The sequence below is a fragment of the Pyxicephalus adspersus genome, chromosome 10 (assembly GCF_032062135.1).
Source record: "Pyxicephalus adspersus chromosome 10, UCB_Pads_2.0, whole genome shotgun sequence".
Lineage (NCBI taxonomy): Eukaryota > Metazoa > Chordata > Amphibia > Anura > Pyxicephalidae > Pyxicephalus > Pyxicephalus adspersus.
Genome location: NC_092867.1, coordinates 21,932,542 through 21,946,954, shown reverse-complemented (window position 1 = coordinate 21,946,954; position 14,413 = coordinate 21,932,542). Strand labels below are relative to the sequence as shown.

The window sequence follows — 14,413 nt, the reverse complement described above, 5'->3', positions numbered from 1 at the left end:
AGATTTAGGGGTGACATATGACAAAAAGTAATATTTAGGGGTGATGATCCATAAGATTTAAGGGTGACAGATAAGGATGTATAGAGTAAGGGGTGAAAGATAATGAGAAATAATGATTTTGGGGTGACAGAATGAAAAGTGATTTAGAGGTGAAGATGACAAATAATGACATTTAAGGGTGACAGATAACGAAGAGTGATATTTAGTGGTGACACGTGATAAACCTTTATATTTAGGGGTGCCAGAAAAAAAAGTTGTATAAATTTAGGGGTGACAGATAATAAACAATTATGGATTTAAGGTTGACAGATGAATGAAGTCTTTAGAAGTAAGGGGTAAAAGATGAAGGTTTATGGATTTAGGGGTGACATGAGGAAGAAGTCTCATAAAGGTGACAGATAATGAAGAATGATAGAATTAGTGTAACAGATGACGAAAAGTAATAGATTTTGGGGTGGTGCATGATGAACCGTTAGATTTAAGGTTGATAGTCAAAGAAGCTCTATAGAATTAGGGGTGACAGGTGACAGTGTGTTAGATGTAGGAGTGACAGAAGACAAACTGATAGATTTAGGGGTGACAGGTGACAAAGAATGATTTAGACAGGGCTGTGGAGTCGGAAGACATTATTGGGTACCTATAATTGCTAAAAATGTACTGACTTCTTTTCTGAGATTTAGGAGTGATAGATTGCATTAAAGATTTAGGGGTGACATGATGAGACATTGGATCTAGAGGTGAAAGGTGACTGCATTACATTGAAAGATGACTGATAATGAAGGATTAGAATTAGGGGTAACAATTTAAATAATTCCAATAGGTTGCTGTAATAAAACATTCTTTTGTTGTGTTATGACAGATGACAAAACATAGAATTAGGGGGGCAGATGATAGGGCATTAGATTGATGACATGTTATGGATTTAGAAGTGAAAGATGACGAAGAGTTAGACTTAGGAGTGCAAAAATCGACTCTTTCATGTGGGCTAGCATGGTACTGTAACAAAACGGCACATTGATGAGTTATCACAGATGACAAGTGTTTTAGATTTAGGGGGACAGATAATAAAGTGTTATGTAGTGACAAATGATGAGATGCTACTTAGGTGACACATGACAGCGTAATATTGAATTAGATAGGACAGATGGATTTATGTGGGTGGATGTGGTGCTTAACTTCTTATAGTTGAGTTATGATGATGAATCATTAAAGATTTAGGAGGGCAGATGACTGCATGTTAGATTTTGGGGTGACAGTTGACTGCATATTAGATTTTGGGGTGTTAGAAGACTGCGTGCTATCAGTATAAAAATGACAGATAACAAAGCAGTAGATTTAGGGGACAAGTTGACTGATTAATGTGTGAAGGTGCGATACCGTCATAAAACATCATTTAATGATGGTGATGAATTGTGATAGATTTAGAGGGTAAATGACACAAAATATTAAGGGGTAGATTATTGAGACGTTAGACTTTGGGCAGACAGATTACTGCATGATATCGATTTTAAAGACAACAAATCTGAAGAGTTAGATGTAAAGGAGACAAACTGATTCACGTGGGAATGTGCAGTACTATGAGAATTATCATGTCATTGAGTTATGATGAATAGTTCTAAATATAGGAGACAGTTGACAAAGCGTTGTACGTATGGAGGTGACGGATGATTCCATGCATTAGATTTAGAGATAACAAAGCTTCATATTTGGGGGGTAACTGATTCATTTGGGTTTGTGTGGTACTGTAATAAATCATCATGGTGTTGAGTAAAGACTTGGTGAAAATATTAGGGGAATATTAGGGGCAGTGGCAAAATATTCAATTTGCAGATGATAGATGAGGAATCGGTTTTATTTAAAAAAATTACAGATGGCAAATTGATGTCATTGTTTCCTTGGGGAGGGGGGTTAAATTGGTTTACTAAAATCACATTCAGATTTACAGAACCATGTCTGTTATCAATACAGCTACTTTAGTATTTATTTTGAGGGTGCAACAGAAAATATTTCTGGGGTTATCCAAAAATTACCCACTATTGAACCTACACTTGGGGCAATATTTACTCTTTTTCTTCCCATTTATAAACTCTTTTTACATAACGTTTGATAAAGGTCAAAACAGTTGACCGTTGAGTTGGTTTTGGTGCTAAGCATCAAATTGCTGTATAGTGTTGTGACATTGTAATAGATATAGGTGCGACGTAGGTAAATGTTAATGAAGTAAGGGGTGGCGAAAGTGAAAAAAATTTAGGTTTTTGGGTGGTGAATGACAAATCTTTATAGACTTAGGGGGAACAGGTGATAAAGCATTGTAGATTTGGAGGTGATGGATGACAAAGAATTGTTGACATAGGTGATGGTTGACATAGAATTGTACATTTGAAGTTGATGGTTGACAAAGCCTTGTAGTTTTAGATGTGATGGTTGATAAAGAATTGTAGATTTACAGGTGAAGTATTACAGATTTAGCAATTATTAGATCATTTTCATTAAGTGTTTTGAAATTATAGTTGTATTGAGAAGCAGAAAGTCCATCGCCATTGCTGTGTAGATTCAGTTAGATTACCAGTAGCTTGTTTGATGGCAACAACGTCATACTTCAACGTCATATTTTATATTATTTGTTCCTTCAATGCTATTTTGTGTTTAATGTAAAATATTTATTTGTGGCTACCTTTGGTAACACACCAAAACCAATACATCATCCTTGTGTGTTATACTAGTTGTGTGGTTTATGTCAATATGGTGCCTGGTATAGAGTTTGTATTATGTGACAGCCGATGGTGTGGAGGCCAAAGTTTCCCAGTTGTGTCCTGGTAATGTAAATTGAAATGTATAGCCGACTGGTTTCCATGGCCGTATATTGAGCCCGGACCGATTGGTAACCATAATCTGTAATGTTGACAGCATTTAAGAGTGCTAGTAGTTAGCAAAAGTTCCTTTTTGATTTTGACCATTACTGTCAACAGTCCTGTGTTCTGTATCTCAATAGATTATCAAGCATCAACAAAACTGGCCTTGTAACATTTGGGCTTTAATATGAACTTATTTTAATAAGAATAGTATTATAAAACTTCCATTTCTGTAATGCTAACCATATTGTTTTTGAGTAGTAATACCAGGCAGGTCAACTTTGCTCACCAAGGAATGTACAGAGATACTTCTTACTACATAAGAATTGTTGGCTTTATTTGATGTAGGCAATTGATATGGAAATAATGATTATAAAGTTTCAGTAAACTGTTGTAATTTGCCTGCTAACTTTGAAGCATTCACATGTTCTATAAATCAATATCCATTGCTGTCAGATTATTAATAGATGTTTGTTAGTCACAGACATATTTTTTTCATGGATGTGCGTTATTACTTACATTTGGATCATTTAGAAAGTGGATTCCATTTAGACAGAGAGTCTTATCTACTAAAAGATTTCATGTTTACACAATAAGCAAAAAGGTTCACTTATGTAAAAAGAAAATTCTCGCTTTACTTTTAAATAAATAATAAATAAACGTTTTGTTGTATGACTATTCTCAAACCCTTTAGTAAATCATTGTTAAAGTTCACAATTTTCCATACTAAATTCTGTACGGCTGCATGGTTGATTAGCTACATGTATGTTTATTTGTCTGAATATACCTCCTGCATGAAACAGATCAGGAAATAAATATCTGAATGGGGACAAGTAGTACTCCAACCCTTACTGCCCCCCTGATTGTAGCTATTCACACGTCAGTGTTACATCGCCATGCCCGGTGCATTCATTAACATGTGAACAGCCTGCTTACAGAGCAACTCCAGCCATCCTCTCTCAGCTTCTGGGAACATTGACAGGGGTAGGGAACATTCCCACCATGCACCACAAGAGATTTCACTCTCATCATTTACGGCATTTAAAAGAGAGTTTTACCAGTGGAAATTAGGTGTCAAAGTAATGCAAAACAAAACGTGCCTAACATTTATTTAAATTTTAAATTTTTTTTTCAAACAAAAATTTCCTAGTTTTGCATTGTTTTTATTTGAATAAATATCATTAAAAGCCTGTTATAAGAGACATTTATCTTGTCGATATCTTGAAAACAGAAAAGTGTTAGCATGCAGAAGAAAAATGTAACCCATTGTAAAATGGTGGAAGCAGCTGTACAGCTTTCTGTCATTGTAGAATGAATGTATAAATTAGACATTATACCCCACTTCTGTCACTGTAAAGCATGCTTCAACCTGATCCTTTTCTAGCAATCGTACTTTGTTTTCCAAAAATATTCTGTTTGGCTTATTTAGAGTTATGTTGAAGTTTACAATAAAATGCATTCTGCTAATCTTGTGTTCAGATTTTGTATTCTCCCCCTAGTGGCTACCTGTAGATTAGACCACGGCAGTTACAACTGCTTAGCCAATTATTATTATTATTATTATTATTAAACTGTATTTATATAACACCAACATATTACGCAGCGCTGTACATTAAATAGGGGTAGCATATGACAGACAGATACAATGACACAGAACTAGGAGAGGACCCTGCCCAGAAGAGCTTGCAATAACATTCGGATATTATACTTTTTGTAATCAATTTGAGTTATTATTATTATTAAAGAGGATTTAATAGATTTGCAATAAAAGAAACATTTTAAATTGAAGTGAGTTAATTCTTGTACTGTTAATTTTACTTTTATTATTAAACTGTATTTATATAACCCCAACATATTACACAGCGCTGTGCATTAAATAGGGGTTTCAAAATACAAACCATGACACAGGAGGAGGAGAGGATCTTGCATAAAAGAACAAAATTCTGAATATATTAACTTTATTTCCTGAGGAATCACTATATAGAATAGATTCATTTTGGCAAGTGAAAAGATGTTCCAATATTAACCCTAAGCGGGGCTAAGTTATTACGGTATCGCAGTAGCCCAGAACCAAACATTATTTTCTTAGAATGGAAATGTAGATTTGATTCATATCATTATTATAGATTTGATTAATATAAAGGTTCATCTTTATAATTGTGGAGGGCATAAGTTATTTTTAAATACAATGATCGCTGGTAAATTATCAATAAATAAAACAAAGCATGAACATAACAAAAGTATTGTTGTATGGAAGAAGCATTTTGATTTATCCAGTTTATTTTTATCATCAGCTTAAGGCTTTCTGCTTTTAAGTAATTTTTGTTTCTAGTCTTATGTGAAATATGGAAGCTGCTGGGTGCCTTTGTATGAGGCTGTTGTGAATGACTTAGTATTCCTGTAGAAGTAATGACTTGAATAGGTAAAGGCCTTTATGTGACGTGTGAGGTTGTGGTGACACCTGGAAATTCTTGCCAGTAATGCTTCAGTAAGAGGAGGGTGGGGACACTTTGCTTGTAATGGCTGCATTTAGATCATGCACCTATTTAATAAAAGCAAGTTTTATAGCATTTAATGTGAAGCACTTTGTGATTTATCTTTGTTTACTTTATGTGTTGACATCTAGATTTTAATTAAAACAAATCCAGGAGACCAGTAGAAAATGCAAATGTTTCCTTTTTGGAATGTAACAAAATAAACTTGTGGAACAAATTTAGGATCAAACAGAAGAAATGTTAAAACAATATATGTTTGTCTGTATGTGTATATAATTGTGTGTCTGTGTTTTTTTTTTTTCTTTTTTTAATTAAAGAGCATTAGCTTTTTATTGCTACAGGGGTAATTTTGTAGTGAATGTTAATGTGTTTGGTTGCCATACTTTTGCTGCATTCTATAATTTTACAATGCTCTGTTTTTATTTTCACGTCTAATCTCAAATAATAAAAAAAACAAAAAACAGAGAGAAGAGTAAATTTAAATTGGTATTTGAGCAATTCTTCATGTTGAAGATTGTGCCGGGGTTGACGTTAATGCATATTCAACTAGCATAAGATTGCATCAGAAAATATTTCAGCAGATCTCCAGTTGCATGATTTGGTAGGAATGTACATAAATGCCTCCCTTGTATGCCGTGTTTGTGGAGAAATGCTTATTTTTCATTAATATATGTGAAACTTTAAACATTATAAAGTCATTAATTTCTTATAGATATACAGAGAAAAACATTTTGACCTTTTTACGGCTATCAATGGCTTCCCTTGTACATACAACCTAGTCACCAAATCTTTTTATGTATTAAGACCTAGTTTGAGTTTTGATGGATCTTGGTTTTAATCATATAATTTTCTGTTTAGGTCCCTAAATAGATAATTGGAAGAATAACAGAGGGATTGGATTAAAGGAGCAAAAGATGTATGAGGTAAGGGTAATTGTTTTTCACTTCATGTCTTTATTAAAGTTTTGTAAAAATATGAGAACTCTTAAGAACTGTTTTCTTGTACGTAAGTTGTTTATCGAGGAGAAATGTTTTTCATATAAAATAGTTTCTATTGCTTTGCATATTTAGAATTTGAATATCTATGTTTGTGTGTTCTGTAGTGTTTAGGTTTCTAATATCCAATATTATTGTGTTTTTATAGGTAAATTCCAGTCACAGATTTGATTCACTTTGATTCACAATTTCTCAGCTTAATTAATGATGAGATCACCCAGTAAAGACTTTTTTATGGACATAGAGGAATCTACATCTTCAAAAGATGGCTTATGGGATTATGTTGGAAATTCTTTTGTCACCAGCCAACCCAACACAGACTCCTCATCGATTTCCACTAATGAAAGGGTTTTATGTGGAAAGGAGACAAACCCTGCTCAACCTGTAAACCAAGCAGGAGAAAGTAGTAACTTAAACAACACTGCAGAAATCATTTCAAAGTCACCGTGTAAAAAACAAACAGCAAGGAAATCAGTGGCCAGAGGAACCACCAATAACGTTGAAAATGCGGAGGATCAGAATGCGGAAATCAAACTTGAACCAAACTTAGATGACGATTCCTCTAATATATCTGCAAAAGTTCTTCATTTTTTCTGTCAAAAATGCAAAAATGGAATCCGCTACAGCCCCAATGATCTTCAAAAACACTTTCTAATATGTCATAATGGAGAATTACCCCTCTACCCCTGTGAAATGTGTAACTTTTCTGCTAGTGATTTTCAGGAGTTTAAGCAACACCGAAAAACACATAGGAGTGCACTGGTTAAATGTGAGATCTGTAACAATGACTATTTATATACCTTGTTGGGCTTAACAAAGCATTTCTCAGTCGCACACTGCGTCAATGGCCACTTCAGCTGCTCAAAGTGCAGATTTACTACCAGAGATGTTGGGACATTTGTTCAGCACATTCATAGGCACAATGGAATTGAATATGCTTGTCAAAAGTGCAACCATATTAGTTACTCCAAAGCTGAGTTTCAGAGACATCTTCAGGGACACAGTACAATTTTGCCATTTAGCTGCCAGTACTGCAACTATAGTGCAATGCGAAAGGATTTTATTGTGAAACACATTTTAGCCAAGCATCCTGAGCACGTTCACACAAGAGATGAACATATTGTAGAGGCCTCTAACTCACAAATGGCGCAAACAAATGCTGGACTGAAGCTTGCCTTAAAAACGGGCTCAACGGAGACACAAGATAAATCATTGTGGGGACCAGAAGGTACAGAAAAAGCCGGAGAAATCATTGAAAGGTCTAATAGTTTCCAGTTTAAGTCTCCAGATAAAGAACATCCTCTGAAGGATGTTTGGGTTAATGTTAACGCTGAACAATCTTTAAATGATGGAATGTCATCTGTGACCACAATAAACTGCAACAAAGAGGACTCAAACACACAAGGCAACTTGGGACTCCTACAAAAAGTAGTTCACGGGCCAACTGTGCTAATGGTTAAAAACAATAAAATCACAGTTCCAGCAAATTACAGTGCAACTTTTGTGGGTTACAAAATGGTCAACGGGAAGCAAAACCTAGTTATCAAGTTATTACCATCCAATAAACAGGCTGCTAATACTTCACAACCATCACCTCAGTCTTCAAATAGCCTGCCACGCTTTTCTCACAGCACTAACCACAAACCATATGGCCCATCAAACAATATGACTGATAATCGTTTGACTCCGTCATTTAAATCTCTGTTAGGGCAGAATTCTGTGGCTGGCACTCCAGTGGAGAAACAGTCCCCATCTTTGCAGGCTACAACAGCAGCTCTAGGCTCACTCATCACACGAAAAAACGAATCTGCTTCCAGGGGAAATCTCAACAGACCAACCTCTTTTGAAACTCCACACAAAAATGTGCACAGTTTTAATACACCCACGTCATCAGCATCAGCTGTTGGCAGGAAGATCAAAGAGGAACCTGAGGAATATAATATTAACGAGCAGCAGTTTTTTGATAATGACCATAACTATGACACTGCTAAGGATCGAATGCATTCTTCTACTGGATCGAATCGTTTAATTGATCCAACTACTGGTTTCTTGTATAAAACTCAACATAGCAATGAAAGCAGTGGAATACCTTCTTCTTCAACCATGTATTCAAAGGAGCTAAACAGTTCAATTTTACATTCATCCACAGCAAGTGGTCTTGGGAATTTCTCCTTTTCCACATTTCCACATAAAAATGCCTTTGGAATGAGAGGGGTCCAATTTAATGACAGATTCCCAAGACCAATGGAAATGAACAAAGGTGACAATATGCCCTTCATGCCAAGGATTACATCTGTATTTTCATTGCAAAGTCGTCTTCCCGATCCAAAACCTTTTGGGAAAAACACATACTTGCATAACATCCTGCAAGATAACAAAAGAGGAAATGACAAAGTCAGCCTAACAAAAACATTGGGCCCACTTTCTAGCAACAATGCACCTGCTTTTGCAAAGCAGCCATTACCCAGCCCCGTACCAAGATTCGATGGTCGCATACCTAATGGTAATGTTCCTTCAGCTGTGTTCTTGAAGCAAGAACCAGATTCTCCAGGATCTAGTAACAAAACATCTTTTTCTGTGAGAGCAAACGATCTCCTGAAAACACATTCTGATTCAATAGTTAGCCAACAGCTGTCAAAAGACAGAATTGCCACTATAACAAAACCTTCTGGACCACCTGCCTTTCATTTTCTTCGTGCACAACAAGTCTCCGGCATGCCACAGGGCAATACTGTTCTTTATCCATCAGTTACTAACAGGTTTGCACTGCCTGTAATGCCTAATAATCAGCCTGGTGTAAGGATGATAACATCCCAGGCAAATGCTTCTAATTCGGCAACATTCTCCAGTCCTAACCGAATGAATGCACCTGTTATGCTCAATACAAAACCTGGCATGGTATTAACTATTGCCAATGGACCATTTGGTACCATACGGAATGTGACAAATGTGAATAACAGTGGCTCTCAGGTAATGGGTTCCGTAAACAATTTGGGGAAAATGGCACTTCCCAGATTACAGCGTCCTCCAGTACCTCATGTTCTTAAACAAGACTTGGGCTCTTCTGCAAGTATTCCAGCCAATATAATTTCTGGGTCTTCTGGAGGAAACAAAGTTCCAATTAACCTAAATGTTTTGCAGTATTGTGTCAACCCAGATGGGTCAAGGGGAATAACTGGAGGTATAGATGGTAATAAGCAACAACAACCCATGCAAAAACAGCCACTGTATGCCCTTTTGCCTGATGGAAAACAAGCAGTCCTGCTGAATTATGTTTTGCCAAATAGTGCATCATCTGCACACCCACAGAAAACTGTCCATGTCAACCAAGTCAATCAAGTCAGCCGGAAAGTCTTACCAAAGAAACCTGAGGAGGTTCAGCAAAATACAGTCTTAAAAAATAGTGAAAGGATGAACCCAATGTCAGCATCTTCAGTTAAGGAGGAGGACACTAGTGCATTTGATGGTTATGGTGGAAGTACATCTGCAAGTATAAACAACAATGCAGTTTGTTTGCAGAAGCCAGCAGAACGAAAACTTTGTCTGAGGTCCAACTCCAGTTCTGCTTCAGTAGGCCAACTGTCTCCTGCCAGTGATGACAAAACAACTTCTCAATCTTCTATGTCAAAGGTGCCTAAACCAAAAAGCAAGCAAAATATTATTAATATAGCAAATTCTAAGAACAAGAATTGCAAAAGAAAAGTGTCAGACTCTGGTAGTTACGAAGCTGACTTTGAATTTAAGACAAAAAAGAGAGTAAGTGAATTCTTGCAGGATGTTCCACGAAAGCAAATGTTACACAGAAAATGCAAGGCAAAATCATACACAAGCGAAGTAGAAAGCCCTCTAGATATGCCTTCACCAACACCATCACCTTCACCACCACCACCAGAACCTGCTAAGGATGTAGTGAGGACACTAAGATTGTTTCCTTTTAGTGCTAACCAACTTGTAAAATATCCTCAAAGAAATCAGCCTGTTGTTGTATTAAACCATCCAGATGCTGACATTCCTGAAGTAGACAACATTATGAGAACCATCTCAAAATTCAATGGTCAAATTTTAAAGGTATCATTGTCCAAAAGAACAATTGAAGCTCTTCTGGAGTCAGGGCTACTCAGGCCAAATGAAGGCAGACGCCTGCGCCGTTCAAAGCCCATTAGCCCCGATAAAGATCGATTTGTCCTCAAACTAACGCTAAAAAAAACAAGCAAAAACAATTACAAAATTGTAAAAAATACACCCACGGACAAGCTTCAGACTAAATTTAACTGCTGGTTTTGTGGTCGGGTTTTTGATAACCAGGATGAATGGGTAGGACATGGCCAAAGACATCTCATGGAAGCTACAAAAGATTGGAACACATTGTTTTAACAGTTGTTTCTGAACGGTTTTTACATGTTGCTTGTAAGATTGCTGTTCATATTTCTCTGTTTTTTTACCAGCATTAATTTCAAAAGTGTTTCTGTTTCACCATTTTTTCAACTACAATCCAGTCCAGTATTTTGACATAAAGACTCGTGCTATTGCTATTCGGGTTTTCCATTCACATTTTTTTTTCTTTTTGTATTTTTTTCTTATTTCTTATGGAATATGATGTAAACTTTGTGAGTATTCAAAATAATTAAATTCTTTTTTTAGTGTTTAAATTACTGGAAAAGTTGGGGAAATAATTAAAAACAAAAAAAAATCCATCAGTGCAAGGTTTGTTGAACTTCAGTGAAAGAATTGTTTACAAAGCCATGTATAAATGTGTGACTTCTGCAATTGTTGTTAATATTTCGGTGTGTACTCTGTACATTCTTACAGAATTGACTCATACCTAAAGTACACATCATTCCCAATTGCCAGAAAAATGTATAATAGTACTACCTGGTAAGAAAGCCTTGAAAACGCCTAATATTTTCATCTGTCTAAATTTTTTTACAAAACTTCGTAAAACACAGTTAACTTTGTTCTTTTTTTTTTTTTTTTTGTCAAATGTAAAATTAAAAGCATGATTGCCAAGACGTTGAGATGCTTACATTGCTAATTTTGATGGAAGTGAATAATTGTGAATGGCTGTATATATGCATCTTGTTATTTTTGCAAATTCTGTGTACAAAATTGTGTACTCTTTTTAATTTCTCTATTAAACGATAATCATGTTTTTAGTTTGAAGCACAGATTTCAGTGTCAGCAGAACTCTGTTGGGCTGTGTGTATTAAATGAGATGGTGCCATGGTCACAAAAAACACAAAACAAAGGTTAACGTGTGTTTGCTTACCCCATAGTTGGGTGCAGCTTTTCCTTGGGATGTATGTGTGTGTGTATCTCTCAGACTCTAAGGAGGAAATTCTCTTTCAATAGACGGTAGTGTCTCTGTAAAAATGTGCTTCTTCTTGATAGGGCAGTGCATCATGGCCAGCAATCAGGAGGAGGGGGGTAAGGATTGTCCTTTTTTCTCCCATCTACATTTTCACTCTAATTGATTTTATGAGAAAGAAACGGCAAAGGCAGTGGGGCTGATTTATTAAAGCTCATAGAGAAGATAATTCTATCATAGGACAACCAAAATGACTCAACAAACCTGGATTGGAATTCTTAAAATTTTCCATATTTTGGCAAATGTTTTCAATCCATTCCAGGTTCTCCCATGATAATCTATCTTAACCAAGAGATCTTTATTCAATCAGACCCAGTAAAGGCAGACCTTTCATTTTAGGTTCTTTTTCAGAACTAAATAACTGGGCAACCACAATAATGCAAAACTATTTTCACACAGATCTATACATTCATTTTTTGTATGATCAGTCTTCTAAAATTAGCAAAAACATAACCATGCATTCAAATTTGCATTCATAAATGTGAAAAAAGCCCCGTCCTAGTGTTAACACATTTACCTTTCCTGGGCAGTCATGTGTGCAAGGCAATGAGCCTGGAGACCGATGTATAATACATTGCTTCACAGTTGGGTTCATTCTCTCCCCTATCTACCAAAACAACCAGGCCAAACTTGGGGATAAACTTACATTTTTAAGAAAAGTTTTCTCAAGTACTACTAAAAAAAAAAGTTACAGTTGCATAATTCTCCTTAATTCCTAAGATGTCCCCTGCAATACCTTATCCTGACCACAACATGCTTTATATGTTGAATAAAGCCCATCCTCCCTTATTTTGCAAGAAGTAACTAAGTGTCCCCTAAGGGAGCGTCTTGTTTGCTTTGTGCAGGTAAATTAATAAAATGGTTTCTTTTCCTTGCTGGAAGATATATTGCTATTTGTTTTGGAAGGGAGAGGCAAAAATTATCCTAACCTGTATTATTGCAACAGTAGATTGGAGAGCTGCTCTGGACTGCAGGTGTTTTTTTTAAGTGCTATGTTGCCAAATGGGGCACTGACATGGCCAGTTAGAAACCAGCAAAAAGTTTCTTCTGAGGACCACTCGCCACAACTGGAACTGCTGGAAAAAATAGAAAGATCAGGGGATCATGGATTGTGATAAGTATTGGTGAGCTATTATCTAGGAAAGCATAGTGCGATAGGAGATGTTTTTATTACAAGAGTTATATTTTAGGGGTTAGTTCTGCTTCAGTTTTACAACTGCATTTTTTCTCATTTAAACCCAGAAAAGGCATCCTAAAGCCTTGTGGTGCGTGTTTTTACCTTGTCTTATGATCTATTGATTGTCTCTGATGATCCATGGAAAGTCTTTATACTCTATTTCCTAAATAGATTCAACATTTTAATTATTCCTTCATTGTGGATTAACTTTTTGCTTAAAGTTAGGATACTTTTAAAATACAGCTTTGTATTTCCTAGGCCAAGTTCAGACAGGCCTTTTTTTTTTTTTTTTTTTTTTTTTTTTTAACATGGGACTGCTGCACTTCCCCACTATCAAACAGTCTTCATCTGCCCAAAGCCCTGGTTATCATTGATATTGGTGTGGTTATTGTCCCTGTATTGTGTAGGAGTTTGGTTGTGACACCCAAAAGTAGTTAACCGCATGGTTCACAGTTGCCTGTGTGAACTTGATGTTGGAACTTCCCATAAATTTTTTTTGAGAGAAATTAACTGAATAATACAATTTAGTCATTAAAAGGGAGTTTTTTTAAATTAAATATGCAAGGTAGATTACGTTCTATAACAACTGAAATCTTAAAAGATTAATTGTCTTGAAATGTAGGTGTCCATATAAAACTACTTTTTAAGGAAGCAGAACGTGTTAAGACCCTGTTATAAATCGCCTCCAAAAATATTTTGTTCAGGAGTAACATGCGTGAACTTTGTTGTCTTTGAATTTGTCTCAACTTTAAAGGCACAGCCCCATCAGATTGAAAATTAAAGGTTAATAGGATAAAAAATATGAGAGCTGCCATTGCTGATTTGTTTTGTTTGAAGGGTGAAACTGCAGGGCAGTCATCCATATCCTGACATTGGCACCTACTAAGATTTTTCCTTGGAAGAAGGAAGTTATTGAATTCCAAAAAAGCCCATGTTGTCATGTTGGATTCTTGTTTAAAGTCAGTCATTTACTTGGTAGTAAATCTGGAAATGGGATATCACCCATGGAGCCTATATCTGTAAAACCTAAGTTGTTTTTAGATCTTCTTAGGTATTTTAAACCACAAGATACATTTAGAAAGCACAGCCTGCTTCTTTTTTAGGTACAGTTAATTTTGCAGTCCTCAGTTTTTAAAAAATCTGGCAAGTGTGGCTGCACTGAACAACATGGAACTTAAATTGGATAAGTTAGGTGGAATTTCAGACTAGATAATACTGCAGTATGTCCTGGATAGTATGTGACACATTTACCTAGACTTATTCTAAAATGTTGAGGACATTTTACTGTTCATAAAAGCATTTTATGTCTACAACATTTTACAATCCATTCCTATGTGATATCAAGATGAGCTGCTGGCATTAAAGGGGCATTAAAATTTGTAATCTAGATATAGGATCTGAAATTAAATATTGGGGCACATTTACAAAAATAGAAAAAACAAATGAATTTGACCTTAGGGTTGACTGCACATTACTTTTCCTGTGTCTTGGAAGCCTAATCGCAAAAACAGATTTCAGCTAGAGCATGG

At 35.8% G+C, this 14,413-nt stretch overlaps 1 protein-coding gene across 2 annotated transcripts in view; it reads left to right on the top strand.

Moving 5' to 3' along the window:
- The window catches only part of ZNF518A (zinc finger protein 518A), a 13,529-nt gene extending 1,369 nt beyond the window's left edge, over nt 1–12,160 (top strand). Inside the window, exons 2-3 of one of the 2 annotated variants that reach the window (XM_072423770.1) lie at nt 6,206–6,270; nt 6,491–12,160. In XM_072423770.1, coding sequence (XP_072279871.1) covers nt 6,547–10,716 — 4,170 coding nt within the window. In that variant the 5' untranslated portion in view covers nt 6,206–6,270; nt 6,491–6,546 and the 3' untranslated portion in view covers nt 10,717–12,160. Of the gene's footprint in view, nt 1–6,128; nt 6,271–6,490 lie in introns of those variants that run through there. The other variant, XM_072423771.1, reaches the window with a different exon arrangement.
- Nucleotides 12,161–14,413: the final 2,253 nt, after the last annotated feature.